Raw genomic sequence first — 25531 nt, 5'->3', positions numbered from 1 at the left:
TAATCTAACAGCAATAGAAAACACTAGAAGGGGTAAAACAACTCGGTTTATTACTGACATAGATTTTTAGCCCCATAGATTTTTAGCCTGAAAATAACATAAATTGATAAGAATTCCCCCATTTTAACCGGTTTCACAATTACAATTTCACCAATAGAGGTTTTAAACAGTGCATGGACCAAACTGGAATAGTTATTGTAGAACATCTTAATCTAACAGCAATAGAAAACACTAGAAGGGGTAAAATAACTCGGTTTATTACTGACAGAGATTTTTAGCCCCATAGATTTTTAGCCTGAAAATAACATAAATTGATAAGAATTCCCCCATTTTAACCGGTTTCACAAGTACAATTTCACCAATAGAGGTTTTAAACAGTGCATGGACCAAACTGGAATAGTTATTGTAGAACATCTTAATCTAACAGCAATAGAAAACACTAGAAGGGGTAAAATAACACGGTTTATTACTGACGGAATTACTTTCTTAGCTATTTTCTACGTGTTTGAACATTCCCCTTTTTGGCAAACAGTTTTTGCTTTCGTTTTGATTAAATTTTTGTTCTGTTTTTCATTTCTTCTTTTATCTTTTAGGCTTTGTGGGACAGGTTCGTTGCCAGGCTATAAGTTTTGTAGTATTACGAGAGCCGTTACAAATGAACGGATAATTAATCCCGCATTAGAGCGAACGTATTTAGACGCTAATTAACCATTCTTTCGCCGCGCGCTAAATAAACTAACGCTTGTTAAGACTACCAGTACACAAGTATTTAAACAACTCAGTTCGACTTATTTAAATAACACAACTTTAGGCCTGGATCTCCTCGCTTATATCCAGGATAGAAAATGTATGTTGTTGAACGTAGGCGGCCTGTAAAACCACAGTTTCTTTGTTTAAATTACTTCTGCTTTTGACAGTTGCAATGCAGATCTTTCCCCCCAAGTTCAATAAAGATGAAGCAGATTGCTTCAGGGGAAAAGACAATAGAGTCTCATAAAAAGCCCCCAAGAAAACCATAATTGTTGCGGTTTTAGAAGAGGGGAAAAGCAGAAAACAGGCGCCTACGAAATCAATAATTGATGCTCTCAGCTTTTTAGATTTTTTTTATTTTTTGGAGTTTCAATAATTTTTCCGTGAGATAAAAAAGAGTTAATTCTCTTGCCTTCTCGGCCAATAGGAAAATTAAGAAGCACCTCACTATGAACGTGAGTTTGTGATTCGCTCCCTATCGGCCCAAACGGAGCTGAGAGGAATTAATTGTTTCTCTCAGCGAAGTGGGACGGAATAAAATTAGAGAGACAGAAATCACTCCCAGAAGCAAGCAGCAGACAACTGCTTTCATTTTTCTCAAAGTTTAACTTCACTCTAACAATAAAATAGTCGAACAAAATTGTTTAATAACTTAGACAAATAATTCCAGATTTAATTTTATAACTTTCTTTTTCGACAAATAACATAACTGAAGAAACACCCGAGTGACCGATCGCCCAGCAGCTCACCTCCATTTCACCACTACACAACTGGTAATTAGTAAGCTGTAATTTTATAATTACTCTTTTATAAATTAAATACTTTCAGCCCCCCAACTATTTTAAATTGAGACTTATAGCACAGACAGGTCTTAGGCATATATCTTTGCCTTCGATTTGTTATATCTTTTGTCAAATTTGACTGGCATACATAAAGAGATCCCGTATTGTGTGATCTGTAAGAGCCCAGCCAAATTTGATAACTGGTGCGCCCAGAGGAAAGAATCACGCCTGAATTTTTGTTTTTCTATCCGATCGGGTTAAAATAGTAAAATAACCACTACCACAGAAGTGAAAGCACACTAATAAAAAAACAAATAGAGTAATTTATATCAAATTTACGGCCGAAATACAGTAAATTTACATTAAAATAGTAACAGGCAACTGATTCTTTGCTCTTGTAAAATTGTTCTGACCCGGGTGGGGGTATTCTATGTCCAATTTTTAGTTTATTTATATAACAATTGAAGTACTTTTACATTTTATAGTCAAAATTTAACCAAAAATCTTCCCCCCAAAACCTATTTAGCCTAATTTTCACCCAATTTTCATCAAATTTATGGTTAAATTTTAGTATTTACACCTTAAATAAGCGAAATTCAACCAGATTCTATCCCCCCAAAACATATCTAATTTGATTTTAACCCAATTTTCACCAAATTTATGGTTGAATTTTGGTATTTTCACTCTAAATAATGGGAATTTATACAGAATTTATCCCCACAAAACTTTTTTAGACTATTTCTGACCCAATTTGCACCAAATTTATGATTAAATTGTAGCATATACACTCCAAATTACCAAAAATTATCCAAATTTCACCGCCCCAACACCTAATTAAACTAAACTTTAGCCGATTTTCACCAAATTCACAGCAGAATTTTAGCATTTTTACACTAAATAGCCGATTTTTAACCAAAAATCATCCCCCAAATCATATTTAGAGTAACATATGTCTAATTTTTACTGAATTTTTGACCAAAATATAGCATTTTCAAACAATTTAACGAAAATTTAACCAGATTTCATCCCCCAATACGTGTTTAGTGTAATTTATATCTAATTTTCTACACATTTAAGCACACGTTGTTGCATTTTCACATTAACTAACCCAATTTTGGTTAAATTTAAGCCTTCCTTAATTGAATATTCACTCTGTTTTATCAATTCCTTGACCCGCGTGGGGTAATATTAATCAAATTTTAACCAAATAAACATCATTTTGACCTAAATTCTCAAATATTAACCAGATTTTAACAAAATTAACGTCACTTTTATCATAATTTAACGGATACTAATCACATTTAAGCCTTAAAAACATCATTCTTATCCAATTTTAACCAATATTACTCAAGAAAATAACCATATTAACGTCATTTTTACACAAAATTAGTAAATATTAACCAAGTTTTGACCACATAAATCTCAATAAGGCTCAAATTTAACAAAGAATAACGGGTTTTAAACTAAATTTTATCCCCCCAACATAGATTTTTAGCCTGAAAATAACATAAATTGATGAGAATTCCCCCATTTTAACCGGTTTCACAAGTACAATTTCACCAATAAAGGTTTTAAACAGTGCATGGACCAAACTGGAATAGTTATTGTAGAACATCTTAATCTAACAGCAATAGAAAACACTAGAAGGGGTAAAATAACTCGGTTTATTACTGACATATATTTTTAGCCCCATAGATTTTTAGCCTGAAAATAACATAAATTGATAAGAATTCCCCCATTTTAACCGGTTTCACAAGTACAATTTCACCAATAGAGGTTTTAAACAGTGCATGGACCAAACTGGAATAGTTATTGTAGAACATCTTAATCTAACAGCAATAGAAAACACTAGAAGGGGTAAAATAACACGGTTTATTACTGACGGAATTACTTTCTTAGCTATTTTCTACGTGTTTGAACATAATTCTCCCGCTGACTTCAGTATAACTTATGCATCTGAGAACCCAAATTTTCAGAATTTACTAACTTTGATAAAAACTAAAAACAGTGTGATCGAGATTCCCGCAAAAAAAATTTAGCCGATAATTAATTAAAAGAGCGTAAACTAGCCTTTTTAACCCAATTTGTACACAAATTTATCATAGAAAAGTTGTTGTCTCATGTTAAAATACGGTCATTAACAGACTCAAGCACTTTAGAAACAATATTTAAACACAATAATAGCTACAAAAATACTACTACTGATGTACTAAACATCCCGTACTAAACGTTTTTATACTGTCTTCTGTGTGTTTCATACAAAAATACAATAATAAAACAACAAAAACAATTGTTCTATGTTATTTATATGTCATATATTAAAGTAAACGTTCAAGATTTAAATATAAGTATAAAAGTACATAACGAAATAGGCAAAGTTTCATATTATTTAACTGATCAGATCAGAAACTTTTTATGCATTTACCATCACTCTTGTAGCGAAACAGAGACTGAAATCTACATAACTTACAAGTGGACCAACCCAAACTTTAATGAACTTTTATGTGCTCTAAGAAATCAGAACAGTGTGATAGAATTAGCATAAACGTTATCATCTTGTGTGTGGATGAGCCACCAAAATAAAATTCCCCCGTTTGGTTTACAAATCTTAAAAATCATTAAACCCAAATACATCAACGTTTCTCCTGACGATCCGAGTTTACCAGATAGAGTTAAATTACTTATAAAAACAGAATTTGTCACACAAATTAGATTTTCAAAAATAAACAGATTTCACCAGTACTCTGTTGAATTTAAACACTCTGAAAGCACTTATCCTTGGTTATTAAATTTTACCGTTGAGCAAACCGATATTTACTCTTGGGTTGAAGTTTTTAGCACTGATAACGGCAAGAACTTTCAATTTAAAATACAATCATTAAACGGTCCTAAACAAATAAAATTCATAACACAAAACAAACAGTTCAACTTTCTACTTTAGTATTAGTGTTTTATTACTTAATTGTTATAACAAAAATATCTTCTACACTAATCACCCAAACTAATAGTACTTTCGTATAAAATATTCTTTTCATACACTAAAACAAAACATGGCAGCGAACGTTGTTGCGTACCCCGACATAGCGTTAGAGAAATTTACAGATTTAGACCCATCTGAAGATGCCCAGGAATTCTTTAGTTTAATACAAAAAAAATCCAATTCTCACTAGGAACAAGAGATCCTGCGGATGCTGATTTGCAACAAGCATACGACGCCAGACAAAAAGCATTGTTTGGTTCGGTTTTGCGTGGGCCCGCAGCCCAATGGTTTGAAACCTTAGCACCAGGTTTAGCATGGAACGAAGTTAGAAATCAGTTCATTACCCGTTTTACTGATGCAAAAGACAAGTATAGGAAAAGAATTGAAGTCGAGAGTATTAAAAGGCAACCAGATGAGTTGATAAAAAGCTATACACACCGAGTAACAAAAGCAGTTGAAAAAGGATGGCCAGATCCAGATTTTAACAACGACCAGCGTAACGCTAAGTGTATGGAGTACTTTGTAAGAGGATTAACGCCACCTACACTCAAGCAAAAGGCTCATCAGCGGTTAATAGAAAACCCAGCTACAACTTGGCAACAATTACAGGATCATGTAGCAACTAAAGACTTAAGTTTTTCTGTTAGCAGTGAATTCACGGGTACTGCCTCAAGTAGTATCGACAATAAAATAGAAATAGAAGGGTTAAAAAACCAACTCACAGAAATTGCAAATTTAATGAAAGATCATAAAATAAACGCCACATACAACAACGACAATCCCAGATTCAAACAAAACCAGACTAGATTCTGCAAGTTTTGCAAACGTTCAGGTCACACAATAGCTTTCTGCTTTAAGTACAAGGACTTTAAAAACGAAAACCGAAACCCACCTCAATAACGAGAAAAGTTCACAGATAATTATAAACGTAGTAGGAGCCACTCACCAGGTCAACAAAATTACAAATCAAACAATTATGGCAATCGGAATTCTAGGGACAGACAAAGAAATAGTTATAACCAAAATCAATCCAATTATCAAAACAACTCTAGATCAGACTACCGACATCGATCACCGTACCCATCAAACTCTTCAAACAATTACCGATCATCTTCTTACGATAACCGATCACAGGAACGAGACAATAACCATCGAAACAACTCTTACAGAGATAACAATAGGCAAAATAGTAGGGATAGACAAAGCAACGGTCCTCCAAGATCAGATAATCGATATCGTGATAGGAGTAGAGACCATGACCGGGATAGGACACCTACTAGACAAAACAATAATACTCATTCAAGAGATAACAGTGAAGGGCGAAGCCCTCGAGTTCACTTTACCAGTGAAACCTCCAGAGACTATTACAATAATGAGAATCATAACGACGAGTATTTAAACTAGACAGGTCTCCGTTCATAAACACTTCTGATAACAAAGCAAGTTACTCACATATCTATATTAATTTATACCAATCCGTCGGAGACAAAAATAAAAATAACGGCTTAGAAACACAGTTTTTATTGGACACAGGAGCATCAAGCTCTATAATTAATTACCACACTTATCTTGGACTATGTAAATTACAACACTTTGAGATGAAAGCTTCAAAAAATCATACTTTAGCGGTTAATGGTGAGAAACTAAAACTTCTAGGTCAAATTACTTTCAAAACTTCTTTCGACATTGAAGGAAAGTATCAAGTGGAAGTTACCACATGGGTTTCAGCAAAAGATGGTTGCAAGCCGAATTTGTTGGGAATGGATTTCCTTGAATCTACAGTAAAATCTATTGACCTAACCACTCCAAAAATTGATTTAAAAACTTACCCTGAAGTAGCCGTCACATTATCTAGATACCAAACGAAAAGCTATCCATATATTAGCTCTTACAAAATTGTAACTCTTGACCAGCAACTACCATTAGCACCAAAATCAACTCGAGTAATATCAATTAGACCTCCGAATGAATTCTTCAGAAAGGGAACCTCCTTCGTAATTGGAAGTGAACTGCAAGCTCAAGGAATTTATACTTACAACGTTCAGTGTTTTAGAAAAGAAAAGGAATTACCAATAATGCTAAACAATCCTCAAAACAACAAGGTTGTCATCCAAAAGGGTCCTATTGGGCACACTTTAGAAGACATTGAAATTAGACAAGACCCAGAACTTTCTGTAGTTGACAACGTTGCATTCATAAACCACCTAATGAATAGTGACACTAATTGGGATCAAATACTCCATGTTAGTGAAAAACAAGGTCCAAAAATTTCAAAAATTCAAAATTTCTTTGCAGGCAAAACTCCTGAAAAACAAAAGAAAACAGAAAAGCGAAAAAGGCAACAAGATTTTACCAACAACTACGAATTAGAAACAGACTTTAGCGACGACCTCAAGGATCTTAAGCCACAATTAGAAACAACTGATGAGAACATCAGACCAGTTGAACTTCCCAAAGAAAAACTTAACAGATTTGACAAAACCGATCAAGCGTTTCTCAAAAAATTTGATTTCAGTCAAGCTGATATCAATGACGAAAACTTAGACAAGTTACTGAGGACTTTAACTAAAAATAAAGACGTTTACTCTCAACACAAATACGATGTTGGAAAGATAAAGCAAAAATTTCATGTCAAACTTATACCAAATTCAACTTTAACCAAACAGAGACCTTCCAAAGTACCATTACATTATCAAGAAAAACTAGAAAACCTTTTGGGACAACTGTGTAAAATCCGGGAAATGGGTAATGATAAAGAAATGGGATCAGAATTTATTAATCCAATCATAATCCTACCCAAAGGGAACACAGTAAAACTGGTTATAGATGCTCTATATTTGAATTCAATAGCAGATCTTAGTCGATATTCATGGCCACTAGAGCCAATCGGAAGTCTATTAACTAGATTAAAAGGTAATTTCTTCACAACCAGTGATCTTTGTTCAGCCTATAACCAAGTCCCTCTAACTGAGGAAACCAAACAGCTGGTAAGTTTTGTAATTGGTCCAAAACAATACACATTTGAACGCGGATTTTACGGCCTATGCGGTCTACCTAATTTCTTCAGTCCTATAATGACTATCCATTTTGCACCATTAATTAGAAAAAAACAAGCTATAACCTACATTGATGACACCATCATGCAAGCGCAAGATGAAACCGAAATGTTTGAAATAATTGACAAGTACCATGAACTTTTAAGGAAATCAGGATTGAAAGCTCAACCTGAAAAGACTAAATTTTTCCTTAGGAAAGTACAGTTCTTGGGATATGTAGTAGGTAAAGATGGGATACAACCAGTCAAGAAGCGAGTAGCAGATTTAAAAGCACTTAAGTCGCCTGAAAACAAACGTGATGTCATGAGAGTTCTAGGTTGCTTAGGATTCTACAGCATGTACATCAAAAATTTGCATGTTGACTGCAAACCATTTTATGACCTAACCCGCACAGAAACTAAATTTGTCTGGACAACAGAACACGAAAAACTGTTTAACGACATTAAAAACAGGATTAGCGAAGATACTATCTTAGCAATACCTGATACTAAATACCCTTTCCACGTGCATGTAGACGCTTCTTCTATAGGAGTAGGCTCAATTCTCATTCAAGAATTTCCAGAAGGGAAACGAATAGTGTCTTTTAATTCGAGAATTTACACTAAAGAGAAACAAAAAATGAGTACCACAGCACGCGAACTTTGCGGTGTAATATCGGCATTACAAACTTATGAGCATTACCTAATTGGTTCTCCCCATCACGTATACGTGTACACAGACCATAAGACTTTAATGTATCTATGGGGTAGAAGAGGAAAACTCTCTCACAGGCTTTTTAGATACCAGTTAGTAATTTCTCAATTCCAGAACTTGAAAATTATTTGGACTGAAGGAAAAAACTTAGCTTTTCCCGACATCCTAAGTCGCAATGTAAAACTTAAAGATCTGGACAAGTATCAACTTAAACACAAAAAGATACCAAAAGACAATAGTTTTTACGACGAGCATGGTAACGAGGAAAAATACTTCATTTTGCGTGATAATGAAAAGGGACCAGCAGATGACTTTTTTCCAATCCTAAAACAAAGCATAATGGGTATCGACAAATTCATTTTCAAAAATGACAAAATGGTAAAGCAAAAGTACGACAATAATCAAAACAGACTTTGCTCAATAAACAATATTTCGGAAGATTTCTCGTATGGTTCATCAATTAACCACTATAGGCGTCACCGCAAACATGAAATAACCCCTGTATCAGAACAGGAGGAAGACCAAACGTCTGATCATTATACAGAAATTGATTCCTACCCTGATGAAGGGTTAACCGAACAAAATTTTGACCCAATTTCGGAATTTGAATTGTTCAATGAGAACCAGTCACCGGAATTAGAGTTTGACAAACTCTACATTGATCAAACTAATACCACAGACTCGGAGTACAGATTCCCTCTAGAATATGATAAAGTTTTTCTCGTGAGAAATAGCAATTGTATAGACAAAACCGAATTAGCAAAAAAATTTCCCGAAAATACAAAAATACAAGATGCAAGAGAACTCATTGATAAACTGACAACCTTCTCTAAAGAAGTTGATTTAAATACATCAGTAATTTGTCAAGAACAATTAAAAGATCCAGTAATACAACAAATTTGTCAATCAAGAACGAACAATAACAAAGTTGAAAAGAAGATTGAATTCCGACAATCTAAAGCCATAATGTCATACATTAATAACTTTGAAAAACTGAGTTTTGTAGGCAACATCTTATGTATTCAACAGCAAACAGACGAACCAGATATTGAATACTTAAAAATTTGTGTACCACTGTCATTGTTCTTTAAAGTTTTTCAGCTAGCTCATTGTGAACTGTCAGGTCATGTAGGTTTAGATAAAACACTTGCTAATGTAAAACGATTTTTTTATTGGCCCGGAATGTATAAATGGATTGAAAACCTAATTGCTGATTGCCTTGAATGCCAAAAAAATAAACAAAAACGGAGAGATATCCACGAAGCACCTCTCGAAAAGTGGACTGATACAGTCCCATTCCCCTTTCATACGGTCCATATTGATCACAAAGGACCTTTAAATCCTCCATCGAACGGTAAACACCATTGTTTAGTTATTGTCGACTCATTTTCGCGTTTCATTCAGGTATACCCTGTACGTTCCACAGACGCAGTAGACACCATAAAAGCTTTAGAAAAGTTCATCTTGTCTTTTGGAATACCACAAAAACTTGTTTATGATAAGGGTTCGGCATTCTTGAACCAAGATTTTGCGAGTTACATTCATGAATTAGGTATAACACCCGCACCTCGAACTGCTTATGCGCCTTGGACTAATGGTAAAGTCGAGATCCAAAACAAACATCTAGGAGCACATTTCCGAATTTTTCTAGAACAAGCTCGAGGTAAATGGGACGAACTGGCACCAAAATTTGCTTTTTCTCATAACACGGTTCCAAATGCTAGTACTGGAATCTCACCTTATGAAATTGTGTTCGGACAAAAACCACAGATACCTCTGTCACTTAAGTTAGGACTCCTACGAAATTCACAACTCACATGCTCTTCCGAGTTTTGCAAAGACCGGCCTCTTCACAGGCATACCTTGCAAACCTCAAAAAAACACCGAAATTGACAAACTTTTAAAACCGACTATTAACAATTTGTTGCTTATGCGAGAAAACCAATTCAAACAAATATACAATAACGCTTATACAAAGAGCTTAGAAAACAATAACCGCGCACATAAACATAGAAACAAACACAAATTAGGCAAGCCACTTGAGGTTGGACAAAAAGTTCTAATGGAAAACCATCAAATTGAGTTAGGAAAGTAAAAAAAATTACATGAACTAAGATCAGAACCTTATACTGTAGAAAAAAACTAACCAATGTTAACTATGAATCAACTTTAGATAGCAACCCGGCCACCAGGAAGGTCGCTCATAGAAATCACCTAGTCGAGTACTACCCAGCTACTGAAACTATACCAGAGTTAACCCTAGAGTATGGTATAGATAAAAATAATTGTGACACATTTTATAATAATCTAATGACAAGTCAGATGAATAAACTCAACAGTCCCTTGACTAAATTCTCCTTCCAAAGCCCCACTAACACCGAATATTTCCCCGTGAATAATTTCATACGAAGAGACTCCCCTGTGCAGAACTTCGACCCTGACCGAACACCTACCTATTTCGATTCTGGATTCAACGAAGCAAGTTCAGGTGGTCGTGACAACCCACCTCCAGTCCAAATACACCTGCCTAGCGGCAGTCGAACAAGAAGTTCAACTCCTTGCCCACAGCACAATTCTAGAATACCTCTAGACCCTAATTTAAGTCCTCTCCGCCCTAATACATCGGAACAAGGACCTTCTAATTTACAAAATTTAGAAAATAATAATAATAGGCGAACTTCTAGTCGCTCGGCCAAGCCGCCATCACGCTATCAAGCCGGATTTACTTAACTTTGTTTTAGGTAGAAATAAATCCAGTCAACATTTACTGGCAGTGCCTATTACTACAACTCATAGCCTTAATTCCCGACTTGAAGCGCTAAAAAAACAGGATGAAAAGATATCCTTTTTTTGAAAAACTCTATTTTTCTTATTTACTTATAAGTCTTTTCTACTTTTGTACTTTTTCCATAGTTATTAACGCTACTGGACCTCCTTTTGAGGATATTAATGACGTATCTAACAAACTTAGGGTCATTCATTATGACTGTTCTAAAATGAAAGAAAACAAAATGTATGCTTTAACACAAGTTTCTCCTTGCAAAATTACACCCGAAAACATTCAGATGGTTGATACACATGTAACACTTTATCAGCGGTCTTATCGGACCTTTGTCAAAGCACTTATGTGTAAAGTCACCGCAATGCTTATTCGTTATAATTGTGGTATGTTTTCTCATTCATCAATTGTACACAACGCTCCAATAATAACATACGATATTATTGTTTCACCCGAACAATGCCTAAATGCTAATAAAACTGGAAAAATTACTGTTACCGAATTTGACGATGATGACAAGGAAATTGACATAAAACATGGAATACAAAACTGTCTCCTATAAAAACCAGGGAGTTGATCTTGAAGGTGAATCATCAACATCTTGTGATAATCGTGGTCAAATTAAACACTTCTCTTTCGAAACCCTGATGCAAGAAACTGTACTCGATATTGATCTTAATGACAGATCTGTCTATAACAGTCAAGGACTAAAACTTCCTTGTGCCCTCTCAGAAGGAGGTTGTCATTCGACATCACTCGACCCCTTTGCATACAATTGGGAGGCACCGGAAAATTGTATAGTTACTAAAAGATTTTCACAAAACGCAAAAATGCTAAAACATGAAAACGAACTTGGTAACGTACAGTATTTCATAGTGAGTGATGAAAAACCGGAGACGCCCTATGAAGGACCAGGAACGTATTCTCCTGCTGAAATGGACATAACACTTAGAGTAATTGATGAAAAAGAAAAGGTGTGTGGAAAACCAGAAATTATTTACAGAACAAATTTAGATTCTTTATATGTTTCTTATAAAGGCGGATTTAATATGAAGACTGGCAAACCTTATAAAACAAAAACTCAACAATTTTTTCATAAACTTCGTGTTGAACCTGACAATAGCCTAAGTGTAAATGGGTTTAATAGGAAGCCTTCAGATGAACAGATCCGAACATCCGACAATGGTTTTGTTGCATGGGAACACTTAGACAAAGACAAGTTAGACTATGATCTTAACCTTGCGGTAAAAATGGATTTTGTCATATATCATAATTACATGCAAAAAAAACAAGCATGGAAAGGTTTGGTCATAGAACAATGCGAACTTGACCGAACTCAAAAACAAATGATACTAATGCAGGCTATCCAAAACAACCGTTTAGCTGGATATATGTTAACCGGCAACCGCTCGATGTTCTTAGACACAGATGGTAGCATAGGTTGGCTGTACCACTGTCCAAAACGAAACTCACCACTTCAGGTTCTTGAACAGTGTTATGATAGGATTCCTATTCATTATGATGGTAGGACAATGTTCGTCGAACCAATTACTCGACAAACCTACCCTTTTGCAAACGAAGTAGATTGTGTTGGAGGCTACAAAAATGCCTACCAATTAGATATTGATAATGAAAATTCATGGTACCATTTGATGCCAGCACCTGTTCCTTTACAATCGCCAAAAATATTTTCTTCAAGAGATATTAGTTCTATTCCAAAATTTACCGGTTACGAATCGCAACGTGCCGGAATTTACACACCAAATCAACTTAAATCGTTTTGGGACAATATCTTGCATTCGGAAGCTTCAAAATCTGTTTTGACAAAAATTTCAAGAGAAGTTCTAGAAGGAAGAGCATAGACTATTCTCAAAAAGATATCTATGCGTCAGCAATGGGAATTAACAGACAAATTTATCTAGATTCTCTTCTTTCACCTACATTTTTTACAGACCAGTTCAAAGGCACTTTTGGAATCATCACTTTTTATCTGGAAAAAATTGGAGTTTATTTTGCTTGTTTCTTGTGCATAGAATTCTTAACTGATGTAATCGTAACAATCATAAGAGCGTTCGAAATCCACAAAATATCCAACAAAACAATGGGTTTTTGGAAAATTCTATTAGGAGCAACATATAATCTTTGTATCTTATCGTTCTTTACTCCGGTATTCTCTAAAGAAACCAAACCGTCGGCCCCGCAGAACAACAATCATTTTTTACCGCTTAGTAATTATCAACCTTACAGCACAATAGAAAAAACTTACAAATGATCAACCTCGAGAAAATAAAATTGATGAGCATTGTCATACAGAAAATAATAAAGTAGAATACCCAAATCTGGCGTCACATCAACCACAACCACAAAATGATGCAACCATTCGAAGTGTGGTGGCACCTCCTTAAAGCTGTTACTAAAAAAATCATCTTTTTCATAAAAAAAATAATTTGTCTCAAAAATAAAAAAAATTATTTGTATTAGACTCTATAAGTTAATTAATATCTTGTTTAGATACACCTCAAGGATGCTATGCTATGCAACCCAAATTCATAAAACAGCCTAACGCTTTATTCATTCGATTTGGACAATACACTTGACAAATATTATCATCAAGTATTTCCGATTTAAAAACTACTGTAACTATTAGAGTTGCATCTTTCTACTTCAGTGACATTATAGACTTGGACGTACCGCATTCAAATTTTCAATACTTCTCATTGTTAAGAGCCCTGATTGATGACACAATTACTTTTGTAAACATTGGAGTCGAATACAAAATTGTTTCAAAGCGTCTGAAGAAAATTATTATTAGACTTTGACTTTTCCTGTAAGAGACATGTGTGGGTTCCTTTCTTGCTTTCTATTTCTTATAATCCATTTTCAACTATGTAATCGCAACTATGTCTATCTAACTATTGCCTGCACTCTTCCCCTACTCCGATTTTGCTTCAGTGAATCCGATTGATATATTATCTATAAATATCAATCGTTGTCAATAATCCTCTTTTCAGAAATAATTGACACACCCTTTTTTATCCTTTTTTTACATTTACATACTTTTATACATAGTTTTGAAATGAAGAACAATAAGTTATTTAACAACTAAAACGCTTCCATTAATGTACTTTTTGTTTCAAGATAGACTCGTTACAATTTATCAAAAAAAGAAAACTTTTGAAGAAAATCACGGAGACATTTTCCCTCAAATCGTTATAAATTTTGAGTTTTGGGACACTTGGGAAAACGATACTGTGATTTTAACCCCTCATTCGTTGTATTGGAATTATTTCGTGTATTTAGCACAATTCGACCCTAATAGTCTGCCAAATGAGCTAGATCAGCAACATGATTCATTTAACTAATAGAAACTTACAAATCAGAATCGGAAACCAAAAATTTGAGCTATTAGCCGTATACTATGTTTCCGCTATAAGTATAATGACTTTCGCAAAAAAAGCCCATGACAAATATTTACAGACTTTTAACTATTTTCATTACTCATCCTCAGTTCGCCGAATTCACCATTTTTCTAGCATTCAAAGAGAACTCGGTATTTCAAGCACAACATCCAATCTACATTGCTTAGGTATCATTCTAAACTATGATATTTGCAGTTAACAATAAATTTGTAGAGTTACAAAAAATTCAACGATCTTTTGATGCATACCCAACTCCTGTACCTACTATGCTAGTAACGCTCAAAGAAATCGAAAGTGAAAAAATTTGTTTAATAAGTATTAATTCTCTTTCAGTTCATTTGAAATTCTTCCTCTTTATTCTAGAAAACCCAAACTGTGTACCTCACAATCTTTATTTTGAACTGCCGAAAAGTGATTCTTCTCAAAACGATTTCATTACTAAAGAATTGGAAACAATTAACAATTAAAAAACAGCAATGATATTCTCATACCAAAATTGCCTTATACAAATTCAATTTTTTGAAAAATCATTTGTGACAACAAAAAGTAACAGAGTTATACCACAACTAATACTCCATTTCGAATATTTAAACACTTGGACTGATGGAACCATCATCTTAACACCATCTTCCCCCTATTGGACATTCTTCATAAATATATCCCAAGCTTTAAATGGTTCCAAAATCCCTTTTAATTTAGATCTCCTATAATGCTGTTCCACTTTGGTGAGCGACTAGTCAAAGTAGAATCCCTCGAGAGATCATTCATTGAAACTCCCACTGCAGAAATAAAGCCCTGTATAATCATACTTTATACTGACTACGAACGTGGATGTGAGGGTTCTACTCGAGTCACCATGGGAATGATGCACTGGGAATTCTTTCTCGCACTCATCGATATCGAAGAACACTTCCCAGTCAACTTGGGCGCTCTTCAGTAAAGTAATTTGTTTTACATAACTTGCTCTCCACAAAAAATTTTTTTTCTCTCCTTTCCTCTTCTTCATTTTTTTCTATCCTTTTTTTTCTGATCAATTTGTTCTTTTCCCCTCATTTCTTTCCAAATTGTTAAAACTAAAATGATTTTGTTTATTGGTAAGGAAAAAATTAAAATTAATAAAGTAGAAAGATGGTTCAATATTTGTTTCACACAGTATAAAGCATGTATCAAGATAACTTATATGTTTTAAGCACCGGTACCATTAATCATTATTACATTTATCCAAACGAGAAACACTGGAATTTTTTTTTGCTATTGCAGATTTAAATGTAACTATCCCCAACGAACTTGAACACCATGGATTAGAACTCGTATACCCGGATCTTTCTGATTTGTCCTTATAATGGGAAACTTTCTGAAAATATCGTCTCAGCAACCTCAAATTGATACAACCCCTAAAATTGAATGCCCTGTTTGTTATCTCCCTTGCCGTCAATCAAAAAATTGCACAAAAACCCAAATGGTCAGCCCCCCATTTTGCTTGCATTCCTTGTAGAAATGAATTATTTAAATATTGGAACCAACCTAAATGCCCCATTTGCGTAACTCCCATTTATACAATCAGTCATTGCCATTATTTCCAGTGTGATTCTTGTCAAGAAGTCAAAAGGTTATCCACCTGCCACAGTCACTTCAGGGATTTTCACCAAAAACAATCAATTTGTTTGCAGTGTATGACCTTCACAACTACTAAATGCCCCTTATGCAAACAAACAATTGACCCAAAAAACCCGTGGTAAAATCCTTGATTCAAAACTACCTTCACAAATTATCCAGAATGTTTATCCCCAAAAAACTTGATTTTTTATTAATGGCCCTCATGATTATTGCAGCAGCCTTCTCCTTCGTTTTAACCGTTTTCCTCGTTGTTGTAAGTATTCCTTTCAATTTTTTGATGTTAATAGTTATATTAGTAATAGACCAAACAATAAAATCCCAAAATAATCAACAACCAAATCCTCCAACCATACCAGTCCCATAATCCCCTCCAATAACAATCTTCCAAAAATGAATACAATTGACAAAGAAACCAATACTATAGAATCCAAACCGGTCTCATTAATTTGTTTATGCTGCCGACGCGAAACAATTGTTTTCAAGAAATTACACGAAAACCCCCCTAACGAACTACCCCACGTAATGTGTCTGCTCTGTTACCAATATGTTATAAAAGATATGGGCTAAGATTTTTGTCCAAAATGCTCTAAATTTAATGTTATCTTTTCAATCTTTAACTGGTATCAATGTGATATTTGCAAACAAACAAGATTTCAATACTCTGTTGCAAAAAAACGTTTCATCAAAGTGATCATAAGCCCGTCAACTTTTGTAAATTATGCGTAGAAGATTATAAATTATGCCCTCGTTGCGAAAAAAACAACCACATAATCTAAAATGCGTCCAAGAACATCCAAAATTTTACTTCTTTCCCTAGTTTTATTTTTAATCCAATCGATATCCCTAATTCAACTCAGTTTTTACCAGGAGCAAGTCACCTCCTTCACCCTAGTTCTGCACTACTCATTGAATTGACAAAATGCAACCCATAACATTGTTTATTCTTCTATTTGTTCTCTTATGCGCATTGGCAATATCCCTTTTTATTAATAACTACCTCCTTTCCGCAATTCGCCAAATTTTCTCCAGATACTAAAAATGACCAATCTAGACCTATCCACAAAAATATTTATCCTAATCCTAATTACCTTGCTTGCCATATCGCTCCTCATTAATCTGATCCTACTGCAGTTTCTCAAAGGTTTTCCTGTTTCTATCTAAGGAAAATAAGAGAACAGTCACTCGATGGGTCTTTCGCAATCCCTATTCGACGGTTTCCGTTGGTTCTATCGCCATAAGGACATTATCTGCCCCATATGTTCACGGAAACCCGTTATTGTAGAAAAACTGCATAAACAATTTCCCAGAGAAAATCCTCACTATGTATGTATTCCTTGCAGATAGGCCCTTTTTAAAAGATACCCAAACCCTAAATGTCCCATTTGTCTTCGACCTTGTCTTCCCGTCCTGATCACATCCAACTTTCATTGCAAGTTATGCAAAAAAAAAATGAAAAACAGAATTAGGAGTAACAAAACACCCACATTTTTCCCAACATGACAAACACCGATTCTGTCGAGTGTGCATAAATAAGCTGACAAGATGTCCCATTTGCAAAAATTTTCTTTAGACGACGTTGTCTAATAAACCAAAAACAACTCAAGTACAAACCATCTTTTTTTCTCTCTTTTAACTTTTCCTCGGGAAGGGGTTATCTCAGCTTTCTCCAGCCTGCCCCCCTGGCTTTTAAAACTAAATAATTCAGAACACTAACACGATAACTGAAAATTCCAAAAATGACCCGGAAAATTTCTTTCTTTCAATTCAGCAAGGTTGTCTCCCCAGGTGCACGGGTCGTTGCAGCCGTGTTAGTGTGACGCACGCCCCAAGACTCACACATCCGGGCAGCGGAGAAAGACGTACTTGTGCCAGGGCTGCCCGCCTGGCATAAGTATAAAAAAAATTTTATTATTGCCCCCCCCCCCCCTCCTTTATTAAAGTTAACTTTGCATTTAGCAAAACAAAAACTTTTATACCAAACTTTAATAACAAATGCATTTAGCATTATAATTTTTAAGTAAAGCAGTTAGCAACAAAACCTTACAAAAACATTTTTACAATAGAATACATTTTATATTAGCAATACAATTGCAAACTTGAAAAGAAGCCATAATGTGTGATATTGATGACACAGGCTGACCAAAATCAAAATTTTTTAGATCACCCACAAGGAAACACTCACAATGACTACCAGAACACACTCGCAAGCGTAGTAATCCCCAATCAACATCAACAAGTAACAACACAACAAGAACAAAACAAACCATTCTTCCCAGCCTCCTATTTTCTCAAAGCCTTCATTTACTACAACCATTGCACCTCCATCAACTTCGAGTCAATATGATCCGCAAAACAATTGGATAGTCGATCGAAAGAGACCAGCACCAGGAATTCAACAAAGCAGTCACGCAGAGAAGATAAGAAAAATGGCAACTATAGATGACCTCATTAGTGACAAAGAGCGAAAGGACATCCCCTATTGCTTGAAAAGTCAGAAAATTAGGGAAAACGTTGTAAATCCCATGAACCCCAGATTTTTGACGAACTTGAAGTAAACTTTGAAAATGCAATCCAATAAGTTCAGAATCTCTGACAAAGTTAAGGTTCAGAACATTTCAACCGGCGAAGAATTTCTTGCGAAAACTGAAAACCTGCCTATTTTGAAAGAGTTCTCATTACCAGAAACAACAAACGTCTGGAGAATAAAAGACAGAGATACCCAAAAGAACATTTACCTCGCCAGAAACAATCAGCTGGACTCGTATGTCAACTTCCCCTATGCCCACTTAACTGCCTTCCCGACGCCTGCGGACGCCATCGAAGAAGTCACCCAAGTTTCACTAATTTCGGAGAATTCCAAGTTCCGACAGGAGTTATTTTTTAAAGAAACCGAATTGCAGGAGCTACAATTTAGATTTGAAAGATTACAAATGCAGAACAGTGAAAAGGAGAAAGTAACAAGCGATGACTATTGGCGGAGGCAGTACATCGTCTCCCAGCAAGTAAAAAAAACGGAGGAAAGTAATGTTAAAGAAATTAACAAAGTGTATGCAAGAAAGCATTTAGAAATCACTAAAGCCAATCAGAATTTAGGAGTGGAGAACAAAAAACTGGTTGAAAAAGTACAGCAACTCAACTCTGAATTGACGAAACTCAAGAAGAAGAACCGAAAACAAAAAAGGATAATCAAGGAACTATCAAATACAGAAAAGCATGAAGATGGAGATGAAGTAGTGGAAGTTGTTGATATCATGGACGACGGAAACAGTCCAGTACCAAGCCCAGTCATTTTGCCCCCAGAATTTTTTGAATAATACAGCACTACATTGTCGCCCTTTGCGATTAATTTCATAACTGTCTGAACTTGTAGTAACTCATTTATATGTCTCAAGCGCAATAAAATTATATACGATGCAATATATTACTTTTTTAATCATTTTCTTTTCTATCCTAAAAATCGGGGTGAGCTGTAGTATTACGAGAGCGGTTACAAATGAACGGATAATTAATCCCGCATTAGAGCGAACGTATTTAGACGCTAATTAACCATTCTTTCGCCGCGCGCTAAATAAACTAACGCTTGTTAAGACTACCAGTACACAAGTATTTAAACAACTCAGTTCGACTTATTTAAATAACACAACTTTAGGCCTGGATCTCCTCGCTTATATCCAGGATAGAAAATGTACGTTGTTTAACGTAGGCGGTCTGTAAAACCAGTTTCTTTTGATTTAAATTACTTCTGCTTTTGACAGTTGCAATGCAGATCTTTTCCCCCAAGTTCAATAAAGATGAAGCAGATTGCTTCAGGGGAAAAGACAATAGAGTCTCATAAAAAGCCCCCAAGAAAACCATTATTGTTGCGGTTTTAGAAGAGGGGAAAAGCAGAAAAAAGGCGCCTACGAAATCAATAATTGACGCTCTCAGCTTTTTAGATTTTTATTATTTTTTGGAGTTTCAATAATTTTTCTGTGAGATAAAAAAGAGTTAATTCTCTTGCCTTCTCGGCCAATAGGAAAATTAAAAAGCACCTCACTATGAACGTGAGTTTGTGATTCGCTTCCTATCGGCCCAAACGGAGCTGAGAGGAATTAAATGTTTCTCTCAGCGAAGTGGGACGGAATAAAATTAGAGAGACAGAAATCACCCCCAGAAGCAAGCAGCAGACAACTGCTTTCATTTTTCTCAAAATTTAACTTCACTTTAACAATAAAATAGTCGAACAAAATTGTTTAATAACTTAGACAAATAATTCCAGATTTAATTTTATAACTTTCTTTTTCGACAAATAACATAACTGAAGAAACACCCAAGTGAACGATCGCCCAGCAGCTCACCTCCATTTCACCACTACACAACTGGTAATTAGTAAGCTGTAATTTTATATTTACTCTTTTATAAATTAAATACTTTCAGCCCCCCCCCCCAACTATTTTAAATTGAGACTTATAGCACAGACAGGTCTTAGGCATATATCTTTGCCTTCGATTTGTTATATCTTTTGTCAAATTTGACTGGCATACATAAAAAGATCCCGTATTGTGTGATCTGTAAGAGCCCAGCCAGATTTGATAGTTTTGGCCACAAACGATCTTACCAAGACAAACAACACAAAACATAGCTTCATAGTAAAAAAGCTGCCGCACAGTTCAAACAAAACTGAGAACTTCAATTGCACTGGGTGCATCGCAGGGTAGACAATATTCAATCGATGTGTTTTTTGCTTTTTTGCTTATGATTGCCAAAATGTAACATGAAGAACGAGGACTTCTGAATAAAATTTTGTGAAATTTTAACGTGCTTATTTGCTCAAAAATTCAGTCATCATTTTATGCCTTTTAGCGGAGTCTGATAAAATTTTATCTATGATCCATAAGTCAATGACTTTTAACACCCATGTCGCTTTCTTTTCTCAGAATTGATTGAGATTTTGAGTTTGATTCCAAATTTGTATTATATATTTTTGCATTGTCAGAAACTAGTCTCGTGAAATATGTATTGCGTCTTCGAAACTCTTCCATTTTTCCTTCTGTGAACATACTACAACAGGTATTTGTTTTTTTTAAACTTGAGGCCACGGAGTCTCATTGAATTAGCTATTGTGCTTTTTTCATACCCCCGTTGTCATTATTTATTTCAATATTGTGTAGTTTTCGTTTCCTGTAGCTAAGTTTTATTACTAAGCAATTACAGAAACTCAGAGGAAGAATTTTCTTTGCGCTTTTTTCACTGAAGTTCATATAAATTTTTAAAAAACGAAAACTCCTCTTCTTATCAAATGGGTCAGAAAGTTGGACATAATTTGTTGTTAAGTCTTTGAAACGTAATGCAAGACATGTGCTTTTTTGTCAGTCTATTTTTGTTGAATGTAATGTGACGTGATTTTTTTATACATTTTCACTTATATAATTTTGCCTTTTCCATGCTAGTTTTATTCATTCATTTTGTTTTAAGCGCTTTTAAAAACACTGCTCAGCAAACACTTGGGGAAAACTTTGAGCAAATTGTTTGGTCTGGCTGTAAAATTTTTGCCAAAAACCCAATTGGGATTTAATTTTATTGACTTCAAAATAGTTACAATTCTCAAGTTCTGTTTGGAATTAAACAAAGACCGAACAAACTGATGACACAAAATCAAAACAATTAATAATGCGCATTTGTTTGTTCACACATGCTTATGAAACCAAAGTTTTGTTCAATATGGTGTTTTAGTTTTTCAGGTGCTAGACTATATCGGTCTAAACGATATGTGACTGATTTTTAACATCTGAAGATCTATCACCTAATTAAGATTTTCTCCAGGATGCAAAAAAATGATGCCAATAATGAGAGATTATTTCAGTGATGAGGGCGACGGTTGACAAGATAATCAAGTCTGGATATGACAACTCCTCTGGCGAGTGGGAGCAGAAGCTGAAGTTCAGGGTGCAGAGGGTGTACAAGAGTCCAGTGGCTCCACCCCTTGAGTGGCCAGACAGGAAGATGGTGAAGATCTGGGTCTACAACACACAGCCCCTCTCAAAGGGAAAAGACTACTTAATATCTGGTCAGAAAATTTTTAAAAGGAGGATTTCATTAAATATTTTTGAGCCAAAGTAGAGGGAAGTCAGTTTAGTTCTGACCAATGCCGAAAGCCAGAACTGAAGTCTAGCCAAATTCTTTTCATACCCAATATTAACCGAGCTGGGAAATTTCATACCGGAAATTGGGGAAATTAATCGTGATATCTCGACTAACATCGATTAGAAAGTTCGCCACAAAACTTGAGATGCGCAACTAAACTTCTTAACCTAAATTTTCATTATAAATTTTGGAGTGACTTTTCACGATCTTGTTAAGATATCCAATTTCCTGGACGACATCAAAGGATCTCGCAAGGTTTAGCATATCTTTATGTTTTCTTGCCCAAAGCTTTATCATCAAAATCTTATCAAGCGGCAACAGGTGTTGTTTAACTGGAGATATTTAGCTTAATGTGCCAACCTCCAGGAAATGGGTGTTAAGAAAATTATACAACCCATGCCTTTTTTCTAACCCTAATTTTGGCTGATTAATATTTTTCCGTCGAGATATAAATGTGGTATCATTAAAGAACCCCTGAAGAGCTAAATCGTCGGAGTATTTCTCATTTTTTATTTCTCAAGAAATAATTGAGTTTTAGATTAACATATTAAATAAGCGTTTTAGGTGCCTAAAAAATCAATTACTGACAGATTATAAATAATTAATACTTTCCTACCCTATAATTTTATTATAGTTATGAGTTTGACTTTTATTGGGATGTCTATTTAAGCCGATCTTATCTTTTCTGGAGAGAAAAGAAAATGGTAACAGCCTGCAATGAAAATCTTCCAAAAATTGAACCCAGCCTCAAAATTATTTGGAGGATAATTATGGGTATCTATTGATTCTCCTTGAGTCAACATGCATTAGAGGGCTACAGCTAAAACCGGAAATATTTTCCGTGAAAATATTAAGAAATTTTGATGTTTTGTTCTAATCTAAAGTCAACCAAATTTCAATTTACACTTCAATGCCATTATTTGGGTATTCCCAGCAGAACGATTAATCAAACAAGCTAGAGAACAAATTAAGAACTGCCGGTATTCAATGTTTTATGCGGTTACCAAAGGAACAACAAATAGACAACAAACAAAAAATCAATTAAAACTATGTTCGACTGCATTTTTTGCGAGCACCGATAATGTATTATGTGACCTCTCATTAATGAAGCTAGGTATTCAGTAGACAAAAATGAAAAAAATGCAAAATTACGTAACACTTTATTTTTTCTCGAAAAAAAATATTTCCAATGACATGAACGCCATTAATTACAGAGTGCAATAATTAAATAGTTTCGTTTACTCTTCCAAAGGTAAACCCATCCAGAATATGTCTCACGACCAGAAAAAGAACGTCAAATATAACAAAAATCAAAAATTAATATTTACTTTTTTTGTGAAAAACCCGAGTCGAAGCCAATAAATTCATAACAAATTCTTTGAAAGACATTAGATTTTGTGACATATTTTCTTTTGAAACTTTTCTTTGACAACAATAATGTCATAATTGGCCTGTAAATAACGAGACTAGATAACAAACAGACAATAAAAGGGACAAAATTGCGAAGTTAACATGTTTTTTTTTAATTTGTAAAACGATTGTTTTCAGAGTCATGAAAGCCATCAGCTATCTACTAATATCAGAAAATCGGCTCATTTATTTTTTCATGAAAAGCCAACGAAACCGGGTCATTGCACAGGAAACTTCATACGACTAAAAAGACAAAGTATAAACGACAGTTAAAGACAAAATTTAAAAATTCAAATAAATTCTTCGAGAAAGTAGTGTCGAAGCCGGTAATTTCATAATCTATATCTTCAGAGATTTCAATATTTTCAATTGTTTTTATTTTGAAAGCCAATAATGTGATGCATGATCTGTCAATAACGTGATAATGTGACAAAACTAGAAAACGTGAAAAATGGGCAAATACCTAAAATTTTTTTTCAAAAATGTGAAATCTAGTAATATCAAAGCAATAACTTAAGGCATGAAACCGCAACAAAGATTGAATTTGAGTTCAATAGAAAGAAGAAGCATTCTTTCATTGCAGACAATAAGCTACAAGTTGACCAAATTAAGAGTAAAATAGAGGCAAAGTTCAATAAGTCATTATTTATATAAAAATCAAATACTTTTAAAAGTCAAAACGACCATAAGTTTTCAAGTCATCAACTGAAAACAACATTGTGGAGCTAATAAGAAAACCAGTTGGACCTATCATTAGTGCTTTTATAAAAAAAAAAAGACCGACTGATTACAATCCGAATTCTTTTTGGATTATATCAATCCAAGATTGGTCCAAAACTAGACCTGCTAGTGCTGTTTGTTCATGAGGAACACTTAATTATTCAAATGTTCCAGATTTCGATATACTGTTAGTTAAAAGTCAAAATTAGATGCTGCGTTTTTGATAATCAACGATTAAATTTAGCAAAAAAACAGAGTTTTAATTACAGAGCACTCTCAACTGAAATTGAAGTAGAAAAAGCCCATTTTTGAGTCTACGAAGATTGTTTTAGTAGTGTTTGGGTCTGTATTTCCTGTAAATCTAATCAAATTTGACTAAAGTAACATATTTTGTGCTGTTTTTGATGAAAAAACTTTAATTTCGAAACTTTTAGCCAGAATTTTTGACAAAAAAATAGCCTACAAGGTTTTTTGTCTCTACAAATAAAAATCAACAACATTTTCTAAAAAAATTAACAAATTTTAGCAAACTTGGCAAAGTTTTAGTCAAAAATTCCGGAAAATGTGCATAAAACCTCGACAGAATTCACTCTATTTTTTCAAAAATTTAAACCTCGATAACTCCCTGTAAAAAACGAAAAATAAAAAAATCTTTTAAATTTCATATTCTACGCCGGACAAGCTTTCTATTGATACTAGTCTCAATTCTCTACGATGAATATATCAATCGGCCAAAATTGTCTGAACAAAAAAAACCCATTTGAGTATATAGTTCCCTCCCCCTCAAGAGGCGTCGGAACAAAAATTATGTTTTGCATGCTCTATTTGTACATCTCTTTCAAATGCAAATATTGCCCTGTACCACAACAAATAAAGTGTTTTGCCAATAACCTCAATTCAGGGCTTGAAAAAGAAATTTGGTCTAAGAGAGATTAATCATTGATTAAATATTGTTTCCTATTTAAAAAAAACTATCTGACTCTCAATTTTGAATAAAAAACTATAAAAACGGCAATGGGGCAAAAAGAAAAAAGAAAAACAAGACATTTCACCAATTGAGGCTTTATAGTTCAGTTTCTTAAAAAACAGTGGTTTTTTTTACAAATTAGGTATAATTTTAATCCCAACAGTCATGTGAACTTCAGTTGTAGAAGTTCAGTGTCATTCGCAGTTGCCATGTAAAATAGCCTGGCAAACGCACT

At 34.4% G+C, this 25531-nt stretch overlaps 1 protein-coding gene across 7 annotated transcripts in view; it reads left to right on the top strand.

Annotated features, from left to right (window-relative positions):
• The window catches only part of LOC142335435 (uncharacterized), a 55853-nt gene extending 33625 nt beyond the window's left edge, over window positions 1-22228 (top strand). For 4 of the 7 annotated variants that reach the window (XM_075383922.1, XM_075383921.1, XM_075383920.1 and 1 more), the window contains exon 3: window positions 21919-22228. In XM_075383922.1, the coding sequence (XP_075240037.1) occupies window positions 21919-22175 (257 nt within the window). In that variant the 3' untranslated portion in view covers window positions 22176-22228. The remainder of the gene's footprint in view (window positions 1-21918) is intronic. The other 3 variants (XM_075383919.1, XM_075383918.1, XM_075383917.1) reach the window with 3 other exon arrangements.
• The last annotated feature ends 3303 nt before the right edge of the window (window positions 22229-25531 follow it).

The sequence above is a fragment of the Convolutriloba macropyga genome, chromosome 2, assembly GCF_964194025.1.
Source record: "Convolutriloba macropyga chromosome 2, txConMacr16.3, whole genome shotgun sequence".
In the NCBI taxonomy this organism is placed as follows: domain Eukaryota; kingdom Metazoa; phylum Xenacoelomorpha; order Acoela; family Convolutidae; genus Convolutriloba; species Convolutriloba macropyga.
This window is presented reverse-complemented; position numbering and strand designations above follow the sequence as displayed.